General features: G+C 37.5%; 1 protein-coding gene across 4 annotated transcripts in view; it reads left to right on the plus strand.

Moving 5' to 3' along the window:
- Positions 1–21060, plus strand: part of FIG4 (FIG4 phosphoinositide 5-phosphatase) — a 134308-nt gene that overhangs the window by 20481 nt on the left and 92767 nt on the right. For all 4 annotated transcript variants that reach the window (XR_007152207.1, XM_047858994.1, XM_047858996.1 and 1 more), the window contains exons 4-6: positions 7262–7418; positions 13013–13063; positions 18941–19089. Coding sequence is in view for 3 of the 4 variants with exons in the window: in XM_047858994.1 (XP_047714950.1) it covers positions 7262–7418; positions 13013–13063; positions 18941–19089 (357 nt within the window). In the remaining variant the exon portion in view is untranslated. The remainder of the gene's footprint in view (positions 1–7261; positions 7419–13012; positions 13064–18940; positions 19090–21060) is intronic.

The following is a 21060-nucleotide window of genomic DNA, read 5'->3' on the forward strand; positions in this document are numbered from 1 at the left end:
ATGGCAGGGGCACAGGCTTGAAGATGTCCCTGGGTCCTGGAATGTTGGCACGTAGTTGGGTGAGGCCAGACTGCATGGGACCTTGGAAGCCAGGCAGAGGACAATTGTATGGGATTGCTTCTCTGATGGCAGTGCCTTATTTTGAGTCTGCATTTTTTTTTAAACATTTAACAACTTTATTTTTGTGCTCTTTAAACCAGCTGGACTGTATGCAATGTTAACTGAGTGATTAGTATCTATAGATGTTAACAAAATTAATATGGACTTAACTGTGCTGTGTAGTTTCAAATGCTTATATTTTTCTGATTAGCACTTTCTATTTTGGGACACTATTTGTTGAAACTTTGATTATATTCTGCCATATTTGAAGTTTTTCTCCATGTGCTCTCATAGCTCTTCATATGTAATCCCTTCAGGTCCATTTTGTGTCTAAGTGGCTGTCAGGGAAGGTCAAGAGTGGTAGGTGTGTTTAGTTTCTTCTTTGGACTGGCCCCTTTTTTACACCTTCTGCTCAGTCTTGACAAGTATGTTGAAGTTACATGTTTAACAGATAAATGTTTATGGATGTTTGCACGTCTGTGTATGTCAAGTGAGTTCATGTGTTTAATTAAATACCATGAATGCCGTAAGTGTTAAATTCCACTTTAAGTGCCACATATATATTTTTTAATTAATTAATTTATTTTCAGAGAGAGAGCAAGTGGGATGGGGCAGAGACAGAGAATCCTGATCAGTCTCCACACTGTCAGCGCAGAGCCTGATGTGGGGCTTGACCTCATGAACTGTGATATCATGATTTGAGCTGAAATCAAGAGTTGGACATTTAACTGACACTTAACCCACCCAGGTGCCCCAGTGTTGCATATATTTTATTTTATTTTATTTTTATTTTTTTATTTAAAAAAATTTTTTTTGACATTTATTCATTTTTTGAGAGACAGAGGAGAGACAAAGTGCAAGCAAGGATGGGGCAGAGAGAAAGAGAGACAGACACACACAGAATCCCAAGCAGGCTCCAGGCTCAGAGCTGTCAGCACAGAGTCCTATGCGGTGCTTGAACTCATGAACCATGAGATTATGACCTGAGCCGAAGCCGGTTGCTTAACGACTGAGCCACCCAGGTGCCCCATGTATATTTTAAATTAAAGGCAAAAAAAAAAAAAAAAAAAACAACAACAAAAAACCCTGGAAATACAATGTGTCTTAAATATAGTAGGTTTTAATTTCATTACTAGTTACTTAATAGGTTAAACTTATTCCTTTCAATGCTGATACTTTTTTAAAACGGAAATTTCCTCAGGTGAATGTAATGTTGAATGCCTCATTAGCCAGGGTTTATTATCCAAAATTGAACCTTCCTCGATGATTAAGAGTAACGAAGTGAAGATCAGTTACTGAACTGTTTAAAAATAGCTACCCTTGGGTATTCTGGAGTTGAATTGGGCAGCTTGCCTTTACATTAAATGGTCTCTAGACCCGTTATACTGTTTTGTTTTTATGGTTCTTTAGTCATCCTTCATTGTTCTTGGCATATTTGCTTTTAGCAGTATTCCTTGCCTCGTTTTATTTTATTTATTTATTTTTTTCCTTGCCTCGTTTTAAAATGAGTTATCTATCGATAACTAAACTTATAAAACCAGAGCTTGATTTTTATCAATTGATAACCAGGTTTGTAACCAGCTAATTTATTTTATACACAAGTATTAGGAAACTTTGAGTGAAGGCTGAAGGTGTCTTCTTGTCTCTCATAGAGGTGACATCCGTAGGTGTTGCGGTAGCTGTTTCTCTTGCGGTTAGAGACCTCTTAAGATTGAGACTATCCTTGGATAATGAAGACACTGACAGACTGACCTACCAGTAAAGTGACACAATAATGTACTAAGTAAAGATGTATTGGTTTTATGGAAATATATTTTATGTATTCTTGTTCGACCATGTCAGTGAAGCTTAGGATCACTGAAAGAGTAAATAGAGAGTTAATGGAAATCTATGATTTGTCTCGTAAGTCCTGTCTTAGAAACCGTGAGGGATACTGAAACAGTGAAACGCAAAGTGCCTATCTTTGAAAAATATATAGTCTGGTTGTCAAAATAATACAAATGAGAAATGACTAGCATGGTTGTCTTCTGTTCTGTGACCAAAATATTTTCTTAGTTAACTTTTTCAGCATGTGTAATTTGTGAATAGTATTTTGCTGGAATGTTTTTAGACTGTTATCACAGTTAATTTAGTTCATCATCTATAAGAATCTAGAGCAGTGATTCTCAGTTGTCTGCAGTAATGGACCAGATTGTTTCTACAGAAATGTCACAGACCAACACATGATCCTACTGTGCATAACTAGTCTGCAGCTTGGAGCACATGTGACTCATCACACAAGTTCAGTAAGACCCAAACTAGTCTATGCCCTATTCAAGGCAAGTTCGTTGATGACGCACTTGGATGTTGTAGCAATCTCAAATTGCTCTAAAGTTTCTAAATCCTTGCTTTTTCCACTTGTTTTCTTGTCTTTTCATGGGCGTGGTACTCACGAAAAGCATATGGATCGTCGCTGGTCCCTAGATATGAGTCGATCTAGTCATATGTCTACCTTATACATTTCTGACCCACTCCATTGTTATTTGATAGCCAGCAGGAGGTTTGGGCAACCACTGAATGGGATCACTCCCATTTGAGAGCATTCCACCCAAAGTTGTTTTATTTGATCTTGGGGCACATGGATGGAGTTGGTGGCTAGTTACCTATAGTCTTTACTAGGCTTAGCTCTGTGACATCCCAGCCCCTTTTGCTACATAGCTTCAGGTCAATGTCCTTTTTCTGCCTGTCAGAGGATACTGTTCTAAGTTTCTAGCATATTGAAGGGGAGTAGTAGAATAAGTATCATTGTAGACTAAGACACAGTTGTTATTTAAAGCAACACACTTAGAAATGGATTTCAGGGTGACTTGGGCTCAGGTCATGATCTCACAGTTTGTGAGCACGAGCCATGCTGACAGCTCAGAGTCCGGAGCCTGATTCAGTTTCTGTGTGTCCCTCTCTTTCTGCCCTCCTCTCTCTCTCTCTCTCTCTCTCTCTCTCTCTCAAAAATGCATTTGATTAAATTAAAAAATTAAAAAAAAGAGGGGCGCCTGGGTGGCGCAGTCGGTTAAGCGTCCGACTTCAGCCAGGTCACGATCTCGCGGTCCGTGAGTTCGAGCCCCGCGTCGGGCTCTGGGCTGATGGCTCAGAGCCTGGAGCCTGCTTCCGATCTGTGTCTCCCTCTCTCTCTGCCCCTCCCCCGTTCATGCTCTGTCTCTCTCTGTCCCAAAAAAAAATAAACGTTGAAAAAAAAAATTAAAAAAAAGAAAGAAATGGATTGCAGATCCATGATAATAATGAAGATAACAGCAACATAGTGTGAGCCTCAGACCAGTAAGGGACCAGTAGATTTGGTGTTAGAGAGTCACTGGTTCTAGAGGGCTCTGTTGTGCCTAGATCCTATGTACCTTATGGAGGTTTTTCATGCTTCTCTGCCAGAGTGCTGTTCTCCCTAAAGGCTTTTAAGATAATGACTACCTGGCATGGTGGTGACCCCTGAGGTGGGATACTGCATTCTTCTCTGTTGGTGGGCTGGTGGGGTCCTCTCCAGCCACCAGAACTCCCACTGCATCCTTTTATACTGTCCTTTTCTGTATACTTTGCTCGGTGTCCATTTCAAATGAAAATGCCTTCTCTATGGGGAGAGAGAGAAATCACTTTTGCAAGATGACTGTCATCATGGCTTCTGAGAAGTGCTCAGTGAAATTGGTCTGGGGTCATAAGTACACAGAATGAAGATGAAAAAACTTGTTCTGATTTTGGTGTGTTTAAGTGGTGAATAGGCTAACTCCTGGCAGATGTTCTGTGCCTTTCTGAAGTCTTTTAATTGTTGGCTGTATTTGATAGGAACTTTTTTAAAATGAGAGTGACATTTCCAGTTGGTAGTAAAAAGGAAGAAGGAAAGAATTTCATTTATAATAAACCAAAGGCATTTGTGCTGGTAGAAGTCTCTTTTGTGCAATATATTTACTTCCCTGTATTCAGATTATGAAGAGAAAGGTAGAATGGTATAAATAGTCTTGAGCTAAAAAACATAAAATTAAAATTCAGTTGGAGTATAGATTGAGAAATTATTAGAGATCTTTTTTTCAATAAAAAGCAAATATATAGCAAGAATGAAAGGAAAACTCATTCATTTTGGAAATACTTGTTATAAACCCTTGAGTGTTTTTTTGCTGCTTCCAAGGGCTTTACTTTTATGAGTTTTATCCTTGTAAAAGGATAGCTTCTTTTTTCCTTGCTTTTAATGAGATTGTCATCAGCTCTTTTCCTCCCTATTCCTGCATCCTTCAGCTTTAGTCAGGGAATTTTTTGCCAGTCTCTAAGGCAAAGAAAGGAGTAAACGAACATTTTTTTTAGAAGCACTTTGCACTTTGTGGATCTCTAAAATATAAGTATGCTTCACTCTTTTAATGGTGTTTTTTCCTCAGTAGCTTTTTCTCTTGTATATTTTAGCTCATTTATGTTAATATAGTCAATTCCTTTTTTTTGTCAGCTGAGAATAACAAGACACAGACATTAGGTATTTGTCAATTCTAGAACAAAAAATTCATAGTATCAAATCCTAGCTCAGACGTTACAGAATATAACACTGAGAGAGAGAGAGAGATAGTGCAAGTGTGTGTGAGAACATGCACATGTACACATGAGAAAGTTTTGAAAGATAATTATGCTAGATATAAGATTCTTGGTTGACAGTTTTTTCTTTCTTTCAGTACTTTGATATATTATCCTACAGCCTTGTGCCCTCCATCGTTTCTGATAGGAAGTCAGCTGTATGATAGTATCTGACTCTTGCTACCAGTGAGCTGGGGTGAGGGCAATGGGGACCCTGTATTCTTGACCAGTCATGCTGGGGTAGAGTCTCTACAAGTAGGAGCTGGGGAGAAGAAGGAATTCCCCAATCTCAGCAGAGCTTACCTGGGAATAGAGCTCCTATAACACAGAACTGGAGGGGATGAGACATTCTGGTGGCCTGCACCTTCTGAGCAGAAACCTTGGCCTTAGACTGAGAACTAGGGAGAGAGGGAAAACACTATCCTCTTGGTTACACCTGCCCAGAATTGATATCCAGTCACACCAGACTGGGAGAGAGGTGTGAAAGGGAAGCAGGTTATGGTTCAGATGTCACACACTTGCTGTTCTTACCAAGGTTTAGTAGATTTTCTTGAATAAATATTTCTCCATTTGTTATATGCCATTAGAACAATTTCCAGAAACTTTAGAAGTTTTGTTTTGTTTTTATAAATTTTACCAGTTTTGTTTGTTTCACTGGAGAGAGGGTCTGCTGGTGTCCTCATTTTGCCATTTTGGAAATGACCCCTACCCCCCAAAGGGAGTTAGTTTTCACTCCCAAAGCAAAAGTTCTGGGAGCCAAAAAAAATTTAACCAAGACTATACAATAAGTAGGGTGTTGCTAAGAACTTAGTGCTACTAAACATAACACATATGGTCTTTAATCACCCATGTACAACATGTGCACTTCAATGATTTGACATAAAATATAGTTTTATAATGCTCCAACTTTCAAGCTTAACTATCACAGGTGATACCTGTGGAAGATTGCATGAAGGATATGCAATTTACTGGATATATTGTTTGCTGAAACCCTCCACTTTTTTTGGGATCTGGCTCCACCTCTCCCTGTCCCATTGAAGTCACCTCGTTATTGTATAAATGGCTTCCGATGCGGTGTGACTCTCTTCCTTGGCAACCATTGATTGGTCCAGGGCTGGGCACCCAATCCAAGTTGGGCCAGTCCACGTCCTTTCCTAGGGATTCTGGAATTGAACTTGATAAAAAAAAGTTGTTTTTTCCAGTGAAGCTTTTGGGTGTAAAACTTAGAGCTGTTAGCAGCTGTGTTTCCCACCACAGAGAAGTGGAGGGGGCTGGTCTGTGGAGGAGGCTAGTCTATATATAGAGAGAAGAATGGAGCACATGTTCAGGTCTTGACACTAGGTGTTTTTCAGAGGCCCAATCATATTGTTGCCCATTGGTGCCTTGGATCACCTCAGTACCCTTAATATAAATTTCTTTTTTTAAAGGTGGGTCCAGTTGGGTTTTGCTACTAGTAATCAAGAATCTATGAAGTTTATTCTTCCTTTTGAGCAACATGTCCCAACGTATGTTCCTCAGAACTTATCCTTTGGTTAATTTATTTTTATTTTTATTTGTTTATTTAAAAATAAATGTTTATTCATTTTTGACAGAGAGAAAGATTGTGAGTGGGGGTCAGGGAGGGGAAAGAGAGAGGGGGACAGACGATCCAAAGCGGGCTCTTCACTGACAGCAGCAAGCCTGATGAGGGGCTCGAACTCACGAACTGTGAGATCATGACCTGAGCTGAAGTTGGATGCTCAAGTGACTGAGCCACCCAGGTGCCCTGGTTAATTTCTTTTTAAAAAAGAGGATGAGGTTCTTAATCTTTATCCCCCATCGAGATTCACAGGTGCATGTTAGCACAGTACTGTAAGTTTCTGAAAACTTACTTGGTTTTCTGTTTGCTTTTATGTACTTTTTACTAATATATATATTGATTTAGTTTGCATATGTGTATAAATAAGACATAAAAGTTACAGTCTTAGCCATTTTCAAGTGTACAGTATAATAATGTTAACTATACATACCTTGTGCAACAGATCTCTAGGACTTTTCATCTTGTGAAATGAAACTCTATACCTATTAAATAACCAACTCCCCTCAATCTTGTGTATATTTTTGCTTAAAGCACATCAATCCTATTTGGAATGAGACTAAATATAAAAGAATGACTGAGATAAAATGGTTTAGAGTAGTATTTTTTAAGTGAGATATATGTCAGTATGGAGATTAATTATAATACCACTGAAAATGTGTATGGCTGTGAATCAGAAATAAAGTAGGAAATGTGGCAGAAAACTTTTGCCTTTTAAATATATATCTAGGGCACCTGGGTGGCTCAGTCGGTTAAGCAGCTGACTTCAGCTCAGGTCATGATCTCACGGTCCGTGAGTTCGAGCCCCGCGTCGGGCTCTGTGCTGACAGCTCAGAGCCTGGAGCCTGTTTCAGATTCTGTGTGTCTCTCTCTCTAACCCTCCCCCATTCATGCTCTGCCTCTCTCTGTCTCAAAAATAAATAAATGTTAAATATATATCCAAAAGCATTACTAAGTGTAGGAAACTTTATCTTTCTTTTTGTTGCATAGGTTTTGTGAGGTTTCTAGAAGGCTATTATATTGTGTTAATAACTAAAAGGAGGAAGATGGCAGATATTGGAGGTCATGCAATATATAAGGTTGAAGATACAAATATGATCTATATACCCAACGATTCTGTACGAATTACTCATCCTGATGAAGCCCGGTATGTAACAGTGGTAACTACTGTTTGTTGTTGTTGTTGTTGTTGTTGTTTTTAAATGTGGTAGACCAACTAGGAAACAAAATACAGTCAAAATATTATAGGTATTATGTTAAAGATGCAAAATACTAGCTCAGAATTCTGTAGTTTTGTCCAAGGTCTATTATTAACCTCTGTTACAACAGTTGATTCAGGTGAGGATCAACAACAGCTACTAAAGGCATTAGGTGAAATGTTATTGAGGGAAGAATATTCACTCAGTCTCAACATCTACTCCATGAATCTTTTTATTTACAAAGAAAAAAAAAAAAGAATGGCAAACATACTTAACCCAAATGTTCAAACTTAGCATCATGTAACAAAACTGACATTATCTGCCTCTCGGTGTGAAGCAATGGGAAGGACACAGATTACCTGCATAGTTTTCTTGCTAAAAATATATATGTATTTGTTTTTTTATGCTGTGCTCACCATGATGAGTGTGGTTCCTGTCTGTTGCCATATGACATTGTTACAGTGTTATTAACTACATTCCCTGTGCTGTACTTTTCATCCCTGTGATTTCTTTTACAACTGGGAGTTTATACCCCTTAATCCTCTTCACCTATTTCACCCATCCTCCAATCCAACCCCCTCCCCTCTGGCAATATTTAACTTGAATCTGAGCATGAGGAAATAATCAGACAAACCCATCTTGTGGGACATTCTGTAAGACAACTGGCCTGAACTCTTTAAAGATGACAGTGTCATCAAAGACCGAAAAAGCCAGAGGACTGTTCTAGATTTTAGAACAGGCATGACAACCAGATGTAGCACATGAATATCTGTTGGATCCTGGATTAAAACGTATGTGTGCGTACACAGGTGTGTGCATTTACACACAGAGCTGCAAAGAACTTCATGTGCACAATTTGTACATGGATTATATACTAGGAGGTACTGAATCAATATTAAATTTTAAGTGTAAAAATGATATTCTTTTTTTTTAATTTTTTTTAACGTTTATTTATTTTTGAGACAGAGGGAGACAGAACATGAATGGGGGAGGGTCAGAGAGAGGGAGACACAGAATCCGAAACAGGCTCCAGGCTCTGAGCTGTCAGCACAGAGCCCGACGCAGGGCTCGAACTCACAGACCGCGAGATCATGACCTGAGCCAAAGTCGGCTGCTTAACCGACTGAGCCACCCAGGCGCCCCATGATATTCTTTTTTAGGAGATTATCTTTGTTCATAATAGATATATACTAAAATATTTAAGAGTGAAGTGTCATCATGCCTGCTACTTACTGAAAATGCTTTAGGAAAATAAAACATACTTGTGTATTTAAAAAGAGGGAATGTGCATGTGTGTGTTTAAGGAGAGAGATCTAACAGTGAATTCAAACGAAGGACATAATGGGATTTATTGTACTATTTTTCCTTCCAATTTTTCTGTAGATTTGAAATCTTTAAAAAGTTTTGGAGGGAAATTAGAGCCTTGGGAGCCTTGGCAATGTGGGAAAAGGCTATTAATAAGTTGATAGAGAAAAGAATAGAATTGATTTATCTTAATACATAAATTTATTTATTATGAACATAATAAAGGTTAAAATGGAACAAAGTTAGGCATGCTTATTTGTTTTTAAGTTTAAATTTTAGTTACACTCTATACTTTTATAGTGTTGTTCTAGATACATGAGCCAAAATTTAAAGGTGGTGTGGCTCTGTTGCTTAAGAACCTCTTAGTGGATTTTGGACTCTCATGATTCTGTCTTTGATGATATATGGAAATGGAGTTGTCAAAAAATAATTGGTTTCAGATTATTTACCTATTCAGATTAAATAAGAATTTAACAAAGTAGTCCTTTGTCTTATACTAACTGAAAAAAATTATATCCTGCATATCTTACAGGAAGACATAGTATGTTGATTGAAAGTAAATTAGGTACTCCCAAAAGAAAACAAAAACACTGACTCAAAAAGATACATGCAACCCTATGTTTATTGCAACATTATCTACAGTAGCCAAGATGTGGAAGCAACTCAAGTATCCATCCATAGATGAATGGATAAATAAGATGTGGTGCATATGCGTGTACACACACACACACACACACACACACACACACACACACACACCATGGAATATTACTCAGCCATAAAGAGAATGAGCTCTTGTGATTCGTGACAACATGGGTAGACCTAGAAGGTGTTACGCTAAGTAAAATAAGTCAGACAGAGAAAGATAAATGCCATGTGATCTCATTTATATGTGGAATCTGAAAAACAATACAAATAACAAACCAAAACCAGAAACAGACTCATGAATACAGAGAACAAATTGGTGGTTGCCATAGGAGCAGAGGTGGGAGGATGGGTGAAATAGGTGAAGGGGATTAAGAAGTACAAGCTTCCAGTTATAAATAAGTCATGAAGATGAAAAGTACAGCATGGGGAATATAGTCAATAATATTGTAATAATGTTGTATCATGACAGATGGTAAGTACACTTACCATAGTGAACATTGAGTAATGTACAGAATTGTCAAATCACCATGTTGTACACCTGAAACCAATATAACATTTTTGCCAACTATACTTCAGTAATAATTTTCTTTTAAAAAGTGAATCAGACCAGCACATGTGAATCTAAGGGGTGAGAAAAAGTTGAAGAGGTTATTACTTATAAACCTCATCTTTATGATTCTTTAGCCAGGAATGGTAAAACAAATTATGTTGTTCTATATAGTGATTTGACTGTCTTTAAAGAGTGAAATTACTGGGGCACCTGGGTGGCTCAGTAGGTTAAGTGTCTGACTTTGGCTCAGGGCACAATCTAGCAGTTTGTGAATTCAAGCCCCGTGTTAAGCTCTGTGCTGACAGCTCAGAGCCTGGAGCCTGCTTCGGATTCTGTCTCTCTCTCTCTCTATGCCCCTCCCCAGCTCACACTCTGTCTCTCTCAAAAATAAATTTTTGGCACAAAAACAGACACACAGACCAATGGAATAGAATAGAAACCCCAGAACTAGACCCACAAACGTATGGCCAACTCATCTTTGACAAAGCAGGAAAGAACATCCAATGGAAAAAAGACAGCCTCTTTAACAAATGGTGCTGGGAGAACTGGACAGCAACATGCAGAAGGTTGAAACTAGACCACTTTCTCACACCATTCACAAAAATAAACTCAAAATGGATAAAGGACCTGAATGTGAGACAGGAAACCATCAAAACCTTAGAGGAGAAAGCAGGAAAAGACCTCTCTGACCTCAGCTGTAGCAATCTCTTACTCAACACATCCCCAAAGGCAAGGGAATTAAAAGCAAAAGTGAATTACTGGGACCTTATGAAGATAAAAAGCTTCTGCACAGCAAAGGAAACAACCAACAAAACTAAAAGACAACCAACGGAATGGGAAAAGATATTTGCAAATGACATATTGGACAAAGGGCTAGTATCTAAAATCTATAAAGAGCTCACCAAACTCCACACCCAAAAAACAAATAACCCAGTGAAGAAATGGGCAGAAAACATGAATAGACACTTCTCTAAAGAAGACATCCGGATGGCCAACAGGCACATGAAAAGATGTTCAGCGTCGCTCCTTATCAGGGAAATACAAATCAAAACCACACTCAGGTATCACCTCACGCCAGTCAGAGTGGCCAAAATGAACAAATCAGGAGACTATAGATGCTGGAGAGGATGTGGAGAAACGGGAACCCTCTTGCACTGTTGGTGGGAATGCAAATTGGTGCAGCTGCTCTGGAAAGCAGTGTGGAGGTTCCTCAGAAAATTAAAAATAGACCTACCCTATGACCCAGCAATAGCACTGCTAGGAATTTATCCAAGGGGTACAGGAGTACTGATGCATAGGGGCACTTGTACCCCAATGTTCATAGCAGCACTCTCAACAATAGCCAAATTATGGAAAGAGCCTAAATGTCCATCAACTGATGAATGGATAAAGAAATTGTGGTTTATATACACAATGGAATATTACGTGGCAATGAGAAAAAATGAAATATGGCCTTTTGTAGCAACGTGGATGGAACTGGAGAGTGTGATGCTAAGTGAAATAAGCCATACAGAGAAAGACAGATACCATATGTTTTCACTCTTATGTGGATCCTGAGAAACTTAACAGGAACCCATGGGGGAGGGGAAGGAAAAAAAAAAAGAGGTTAGAGTGGGAGAGAGCCAAAGCATAAGAGACTCTTAAAAAATGAGAACAAACTGAGGGCTGATGGGGGGGTGGGAGGGAGGGGAGGGTGGGTAATGGGTATTGAGGAGGGCACCTTTTGGGATGAGCACTGGGTGTTGTATGGAAACCAATTTGTCAATAAATTTCATATATATAAAAAAATAAAATAAAATAAATCAATAAATTTTAAAAATAATTAAAAAATTAAAATTATTTATTAAAATAAAGAGTGAAATTACTGTAGGATTAATACTGTGTAGCAGTGGACATTATCCAGAGCAAGATACAATTATATTAATAGTTTGTTATAGGTAGGCTGAAGTAGTAGTATTACTAGATAGGTAAAACTTGTAACGTATTTATAAAACTATCTAATGCAATAAGTCACTTAAGTTAAAAGATTTGGTGGTGTCCCTGGCTGGCTCAGTTGGAAGAGCATGCAAGTCTTGATCTCTGAGTCATGAGTTTGAGCCCCATGTTGGGTGCAGAGATTACTAAAAAGTAAATAAATAAACTTAAAAAAAGACTTGGTAAAATATTAGGAAATACAAATACAGTACAACTCAACATTTTATACAAAATGAGAAGTAGAGGTTATCCCTGCAATGCATGGTTGTATCAGCACTAGAAAATTTTGCTGGAGCACTTCACTACATTAAAATATTTTGGGGAAAACTATGATCATCTTAATATTTGTAGAAAATATGCTTAACAAACTCAGTACCCGTTTGTGATCAAAAGTCTTTAAAAAGTTGAAAGAATTTGAAAAAATGTTAACATGTATTAATCCTGAGGGACAGATATGCAGATATTTTATTTTGTACGTTTGGGTTTTTTTTGTTGTTTGTTTTGTTTTGTTTTGTTTTGTTTTTTTTGCAGTTGAAAAACTTTACAACTTAAAATCATGGTGACCCACGAACATTTTTGCTTGTTTTCATTACTCTCCTCTCTCCAACCTCAAAGCATTTGCAAAGCACATAATTGTAAAAACAAGAACAGTATTTACTTCTGTCTTGCCCTGAGTCTAAGTGCCCCACATCTCAGTACATGACTCTCCCTCTCTGTCACAATCAGGGATGAGGAAGTGGTCAAACTATAAAGTTAAGGGTCTCTGAAGGGACAATCAACAGACTTAGAAATTGCTTCAGATGAAATCCCTACTGCAGGTATGGATTGAATTCCCCAGGGTTTTTAAAAAATATTTTATTTTTAAGTAATCTCTGCACCCATCATGGGACTTGAACTCACAGCCCCAAGATCAAGAGTTGCATGCTCTACCAACTGAGCCAGCCAGGTGGCCCCTGAATTCCTCAGTTGTAATGAGAGTATTCACAAATATAAATGTATATGTGAGTATAATTAAGCTATGCAAAATAATAGTATTAAGTGAATGTAATATGCTTTTCTTTTTAGGTATCTACGAATCTTTCAAAATGTGGACCTATCTAGCAATTTTTACTTTAGGTAAGTCTAAACTTAGTTTTTCTCTTGTTAGTCACTTAAATGTTTATATTATTTTCCAGGAAGTAAAAACAAAATCAGAGGACACAATAGTACTTCTTTTATTTTTTTTATTGGCCAAATTATTTCATCTAAAAAAACATAAAGGTACAGGTATTTCTTCCCTTTAAAAATCTTATAATTGAATGGGCAAATTAAAGGGCAACTGTTCTCACTATAAACATCCTCTTTGTTTTAGGTGGAATTTTAATGAAATATTCTTATTTTGTAATTTTTAATTACAAAATGAAATTTGCATTCAGTTTCTAATACAGAGTTGTAACCATTTCACAGTTCAATGTTTAGTTAACCATCTAGCAAAATTAAAAACATATTCAGGATAGGAAGAACTATTGCAATACCAAGATACCGCTAATGGCATTGTAAATTAATAGTTTTCCTGAAGAGGAATGTAGCATTAAGTATTTGTGAAAATATATCCTAAGAAAATAAATTAGGAGAGAAAATATTAATTCCTGTTTATAAAGGGACACTTATAGCTTCTCTGTTTATGATAGCCCCAAGCGAGCAAGCCAGCCAATGCAGGGACAACCCAAATACCAATAGTTGAATGGCAGGCAAGTAAATTTTAACAGAGCATTGTGATAGAGTATTATACCACCACTGATGTGGCCAATATGTAGGCCTAGGAGATACAGGGTTATTGTGCTAAGTGGAAAATTCTTTCAACTGTAATATCCAAACTAAAAAGGTAGAACACAAAATAGCATGCACCAAAAAGGAACACGAGTGCTAAGGACTAAATGAGGGCCTAGAGTGTTGTAACTCTTGATGCCATGCACTGATGCATTATTTTAAATTTATTAAAAATTTTTTTTAACATTAGCCACTTTTTTTTGTTTATTTATTTATTTTGAGAAAGACAGCACATGTAAGTGTGAGCCAGGGGCGGGGCAGAGAGAGAGAGGGAGAGTGAGAATCTCAAGCAGGCTCAGTGCTATCAGCACAGAGCCCACGTGGGGCTGGATCTCACAAACCGTGAGATCATGACCTGAGCTGAGCTCAAGAGTCGGACGCTTAACTGAGCCACCCCAGCGCCCCTTTAAATTGTTTATACAGTTAACCACTTGTTTACCTATGAAATAAAGAAAAACGTGTTTACTATATAGAATGGGTTATGTCTTCATAAAACTGAAGGGAGTTCATTATTTTCACAGTAGTATATATTGAAGGGCTCCTAAAGAAAAAACTTTCACTTCCTCAAATGTTTATTGAATGTATATTTCCATTGTGTTTATCTCAGTCATCTGCTTCTCTGTCTTTGTTGCTTAATTTTATGTTTATAGCATCTGCAAGTTATCACTGCAACTTGGTGGTGCTGTTAGAAATGGTCCTCTGCTCCATGATTTCAACTTCGTTTGTATCCTGACACTGAGCTCTCTGGCCAAGTCATCCCATAAGTAAAATATGTTGGTTGAGGTTTTTGTGTCTGATAAGTAAGCTTCAAAAAGCATGTACTACATTCTTAAGATTCGGCTGGAATAAAGCAGTTACTCTAACTAGGAAAAAATTGATTTTTAAAAGTCGAAAATCAACATCCCTCCCCCCCAACCCCTGCGCGTATTGAGGTATTACTGACATATATCATCTATAAGTTTAAGGTGTACAACGTGATGTTTAGATACACATAAATAGTATGACATAATTACCACAATAAGGTTAGTCAACACCTCCATCCCCTCACATAATTATGAGGGTGTGTGTGTGTGTGTGTGTGTGTGTGTGTTGAAAACATTCCAGATGTGCTCTTAACAAATTTTAGGTTGTAATTCATTACTGTTAATTACAGTTGCCATGCTATGCATTAGACGCCCAGATCTTTTTTGTCTTATAGCTGGGAGTTTGTACCGTGTGACCAGTACACAGCTTATTTGGCTTTTTTAGATTCTGCATAGAAGTGAGAACATATGGAAATAATCAGACTTATTTCACTTAGTATACTGCCCTCAAGTTCCATCTATGTTGTTGCAAATAGCAGGATTTCTGTCTTTTATTTTTATGGTTGAATGATATCTGTGTGTGTACGTGCACCATATCCTTTTTATCCATTTACCTATTTCTGGACTCTTAGGATGTTTCCATGTTTTGGCTATCATGAATAATGCTTCAGTCAACATGGGTATGCAGATATCTCTTAAGATGATGATTTAATTTCTTTTGGCTATATACTCATAAGTGGGAATACTGGATCATATGGCAGTTCTATTTTTTTATTTTGAGAGACAGAGAGTGCGAGCAGAGGAGGGGCAGAGAGAGAGGGAGAGAGAGAATCCCAAGCAGGCTCTGTGCTATCAGTGCAGAGCCTGATGCAAGGCTCGAATTCACAGACCTTGAGATCATGACCTGAGCTGAAATCAAGAGTCGGCTGCTCAACCAACTGAGCTACTCAGGCATCCCTGGTAGTTCTATTTTTAGTTTTTTCAGGAACTTCCATACAGTTTCTACAGTGACTGAACCAATTTACATTCCCACCAGCAGTGCACAAGCGTTCTTTTTTCTCCATAGCTTACCCAACACTTGTCTCTTGTCTTTTTGATAATAGCCATTATAGCAGATATGAGTTGCAATCTCATTGTGTTTTTAATTTGCATCCCTGATGTGATGTTGAACATTTTTTCATGTGTCTGTAGGGCATTTTCTTTGGGAAAATGCCTATTCAGGTCCTTTGCCCATTATTTAATTGGATTGTTTGGTTTTCGTTTTGGTGATTTGTTTTGTGTTTTTTTGTTTGTTTGTTTGTTTTTATTTTTTATTTTTTAATTTTTTGCTCTTGAGTTATATGAGTTCCGTATGTGCTTTGGATATTAACCCCTTACTAGATACATGGTTTGTAAATACTTTCTCCCATTACATAGGTTGCCTTTTTATTTTGTTGATTTTTTTTTCTGTGCAGAAGCTTTTTAGTTTGCTGTAGTCCCACTTATTTATTTTTGCTTTTGTTGCCTGTTGTTTTGGTGTCATATCCATAAAAGCTTTGCTAAAACTAATGTCAAAGAGCTTTTCCCCTTTGTCTTCTTCTAGTAAGTTTACAGTTTGGGGTCTTACATTTAAGTCTTTAATCCATCTTGAGTTAGTTTTTGTGAGTGGTGTAAGACAAGAGTCCAACTTCATTGTTTGCATGTGGTTATCCAGTTTTCCCAGCACCATTTATTGAAGAGACTATCCTTTCTCCATGTGTCTTCTTGGCTCTCTTGTCAAATAGTTGACTCTGTATGCATGGGTTTCTTTCTGGGCTTTCAGTTCTATTCCACTGATCTACATATGTGTCTATTTTTATGCCACGCTACTTTGAATGTTGTAGCTTTGTAAAAAAGTTTGAAATCTGAAAGTGTGATGCCTCCATCTTTGTTCTTTCTTTTTTTTTTTTAATTTTTTTTTTTAATGTTTATTTATTTTTGAGACAGAGAGAGACGGAGCATGAACGGGGGAGGGTCAGAGAGAGGGAGACACGGAATCCAAAACAGGCTCCAGGCTCCGAGCTGTCAGCACAGAGCCCGACGCGGGGCTCGAACTCACGGACCGCGAGATCGAGACCTGAGCCGAAGTCGGCCGCTCAACCGACTGAGCCACCCAGGCACCCCTCTTTGTTCTTTCTTAAGATTGCTTTGGCCATTGGTGGTCTTTTGTGGTTCCATACAAATTTTAGGATTGTTTGTTCTACCTCTGTGAAAAATGTCGTTGGAATTTTGATATGGATCTGTGGATGACTTTGGGTAGTATGGACATTTGAACAATATTAATTCTGATCTATGAACATGGGGAATCTTTCCATTTGTTTGTATCTTCAGTTTATTTCATCAGTGTCTTACAATTTTTAGTGTAAGATCTTTCTCCTCCTTGGTTAAATTTATTCCATCGTATTTTATTTTTTGATGCTATTGTAAATATGATTGAAAAACCAACTTCTTAATACAACTTTTATCCCTGAGATTAGATACTAGTAAAATTAATGGCTTCATCTAGCAAATGTAGGAAAATTGAATTTCACAAATGAAAAAAATAAATTTCAATCAAATTATATGAATAAATTAAAGAAGAAATAATAATTGAAATAATTTGTGAGTCTTCAGACAAAATTGCAGCCATCTTTATGAATTTGGGTACACATGAATTCTAGATGACATTCTGTGCTAAAATATATAACTAGACATACTCTAAAAATTATTAATTATGTGAAATCAGAATTGTAAAATGGGTTTCTTATGGCCTCAAAGCCAAATTTTATTTGCAAAGACTGTGATAACTTTTTGGATGAGTATTACTCTTCTAAAACAAATTTTATCATAATGGCTTGTATTTTCTTTTTAAAACATTTTTTTAATGTTTATTTATTTTTGAGATAGAGAGAGAGAGAATGGGGGAGGGACAGAGAGAGAGGGAGACACAGAATCCGAAGCAGCCTCCAGGCTTTAAGCTGTTAGCACAGAGCCTGATGCGGATCTTGAACTCACTAATCATGAGATCATGACCTGAACCGAAGCTGGATGCCTAACTGACTGAGCCACCCAGATGCCCCTGTATTATTTTCTTATTCCTGTTTTATTATGAAGTCAGTTATGGAACTGCCACTAAAATTAATAGAATTATTTTTGTTCATAGGTAAACTAGAGTACAGACCGTGCACTATTGCGTAGATACTGTAACATCTATACAACTCTATTCAGATACGTATGAGAGTATGACCTCTTTGCACAAGGCTGTGACGTTATACTGATCTCACTGTAAAGCAAAAAATGCACATTGCAAGTCAGTGAATGTTGGTTTCTCGTATATTTCTAATTGTGCAAATGCCTAAGTCATGCAGTGATTTAAAAGGTTTTTTTTTTAATGTTTATCTATTTTTGAGAGAGAAAGAGGGAGAGAGACAGAGCATGAGTGAAGGAGGGACAGAGAGAAAGGGAGACAGAATTTGAAGCAGGCTCCAGGTTTTGAGCTGTCAGCACAGAGCCCAATGCGGGGCTCAAACTCACCTACTGTGAGATCATGACCTCAGCTGAAGTCGGATGCTCAACCAACTGAGCTACCCAGGTGCCCTATTTTTTAATTGAAGCATAGTAGACATACAATATTATATTAGTTTCAGGTGTACAACATAGTGAATTGACAATTCTGCTTATTACTCAGTGTTCATCATGGTAAGTATAGTCATCATCTATCATCATACAACATCATTACAATATTATTGACTATATTCCCTATGCTGTGCTTTTGATCCCTGTGATTTACTTACTTTATAATTTTTAGCTTGTGCCCCTTAATCCCCTTTATCTCTTTTGCCCATCTTGCATTCTCGCCTCACTGGCAATGACCAGTTCTCTGCACTTATGAGTCTGTTTCTGTTTTTGTTTGTGTTGTTTTTTAGATTCCACATTTGAGTGAAATCATACAGTATTTCTCTTTATCTGTCTGACTTATATCACTTAGTGTAATGCCCTCTAAGTCCATCTTTGTTGTTGCAAATGGAAAGAGCTCATTCTTTTTTATTGTTTTCAGTGGACGCTTAGGTTGCCTCCATATTTATATATTGGCTATTGTAGATAATGCTGCAATAAACATAGGGGAGCATATATCTTTTCAAATTAGTGTTTTTGTTTTCATTGGGTAAATTGAAAGTATTTCTGTTTTTAATTTTTTTAGGGATGCAGTGATTTTTAAATTTCCAGTTACATTCATGGTTTTATAGTGCTTGCTTGAATAGCATTGCTTCCAAGTAACAGAACAGGTGCTAATATAGTTGACAGTTTTTCATTCCATATAGGAGCCAAGACTGAAATATATTTTGCTTTTATAATTCTTACTAAGTTTCAGTTATGTTCTTAGTTACAGCTATGATTTGTCCCACTCACTTCAATATAATCTCACTGTCTTGCGAATGCCCCTGGAGATGTTAAAGTCAGAAACAACCCAGACTCGCCAGGAGAGTTTCGACATCTTTGAAGATGAAGGACTAATTACACAGGGTGGAAGTGGTAGGTGGTTTTCAGCACATCTAACGCATGTTAATACGGCATCCGTGAAATGGCATCTCATGAAATTAACTCACATTTCCCTCATAGTTCTCTATCCCTTATTGTTCTTTGTCCTTACATGAGGTTGTTTCAGATACATGAACTTAACCAGTTCATTTTTGGAGAGACCGTTAATCATGATGTGATTTCATTTGTGGGCCAGCCAGAAAATTGTGTGCTGACATTTCCTAGGAAATTTCCATGTACTTTTAATGGAATACATTTTAGGTCTAGACTTGTGGTGAAGTTTGAAAGGGAAATTGGTTTTTTTGAATATTGGAGAATACACCACTATTTTACCTCTTGGAGAGTTTTGGAAAAAACTCATCATGGGTTATCTGTTATATCCTAGACATTTGCTGCAGTATCTCTAATTCTCATAAAAACTCTGCTCAGTAGATATGATGCCACTTTTAAAGAAATAAATACTAAGTGGAAAACCTAGGTGTAGAGATTAAGATCACATGGCCAGTGTGCTGAGGAACCAGTACAGCATATCAAAAACTGTTCTTATTTTGATTGGTCCCAGCTTGACCCAAGAGTCAAGCAAGACAGGCCTTTTTATTTTATTTTATTTTATTTTTATTTTTTTTCAATATATGAAGTTTGCTGTCAAATTGGTTTCCATACAACACCCAGTGCTCATCCCAAAAGATGCCCTCCTCACTACCCATCACCCACCCTCCCCTCCCTCCCACCCCCCATCAACCCTCAGTTTGTTCTCAGTTTTTAAGAGTCTCTTATGCTTTGGCTCTCTTCCACTCTAACCTCTTTTTTTTTCTTTCTTTTTTTTCTTGTTTTCTTTTTTTCTTTTTTTTCTTTTTTTTTTTTCTTCTTCTCCCCCATGGGTTTCTGTTAAGTTTCTCAGAATCCACATAAGAGTGAAACCATATGGTATCAAGACAGGCCTTTTTATGTCAGGGCCACTGGAGGATCACTGCAGGACCTCATGTGACTAGTCTAGGGTCACCCTGGAAATCCTAGACCAACTGGTCACACAGCAGAATTGGTACCTTTATCCCTGGATTTTTGGGTTGGTCTAGAACTCTAAAGCCAGGGGCACAGCTAAAGTGAATATTGTGAAGGAATCGTTTCAGGCTTAAAGTAGTTTAGCTGAATTGGATTTACTATGGAGACATAGTAAGTCAATGATGTCTTGGTCACCTTGCTCTGTGCAACTTAAATAATGGTGATGAAGATGTGGGTGGAGAGGTAGAATGTAATCTAAATGTTAGATTGTCGGAAAGTTTGTCCTTGCAGGACACTCAAGAAGAGGCTGTGCCCTATTAACATTTTGCCAAAGGTTCTTGTTCACTCTAAGTAGACTTAGAGTGTTACTTAAACTGGATATCATCCCTGGCATTGCCCTTGACTATTATTAACCTATTAGATTGACTCTCTTATACTGAGGCCAAACTCAGTACACCCCACCTACCTCAGAACATCCAGACCACATAAATTTGCCCTGGTTCAGACTCCCAAATTGTAACCTATACTGCCAGACACAGGTGGAGGATAAGGCAATGTGTGCCTGAATATTTGTTTGCATCATTTCTTCTAAATACCATGCTTCGTAATAGAAAAGCTAAAGTATTACTAAATTTGCACTGTCATCCTAAATATGAATTTGAATATTTGTTCTGGAATCCTAATTAAGGATTCCACTTAATTTTTTTATTCTCTAAAAGCCACTTAATTTTTTTATTCTCTCTAGAGGAGTTCTACTTGGCAGATATGAATAACATTGTGTATTAGGTTTTCATAGCTGCTATAACAAATTACTGCAAACTTAGTGGCTTGAAACTATACAAATGTACTGTGTTACAGAAGTCAGAAGTTCCAAATAGGTATCAGTGGACTAAAATTAGGGTGTTGGCAGGGTTGCGTTCCTTTTTTGACACCCTGGAGAAAATCCATTTTCTTGCCATTTCC

Source organism: Prionailurus viverrinus, chromosome B2 (genome assembly GCF_022837055.1).
Source record: "Prionailurus viverrinus isolate Anna chromosome B2, UM_Priviv_1.0, whole genome shotgun sequence".
Lineage (NCBI taxonomy): Eukaryota > Metazoa > Chordata > Mammalia > Carnivora > Felidae > Prionailurus > Prionailurus viverrinus.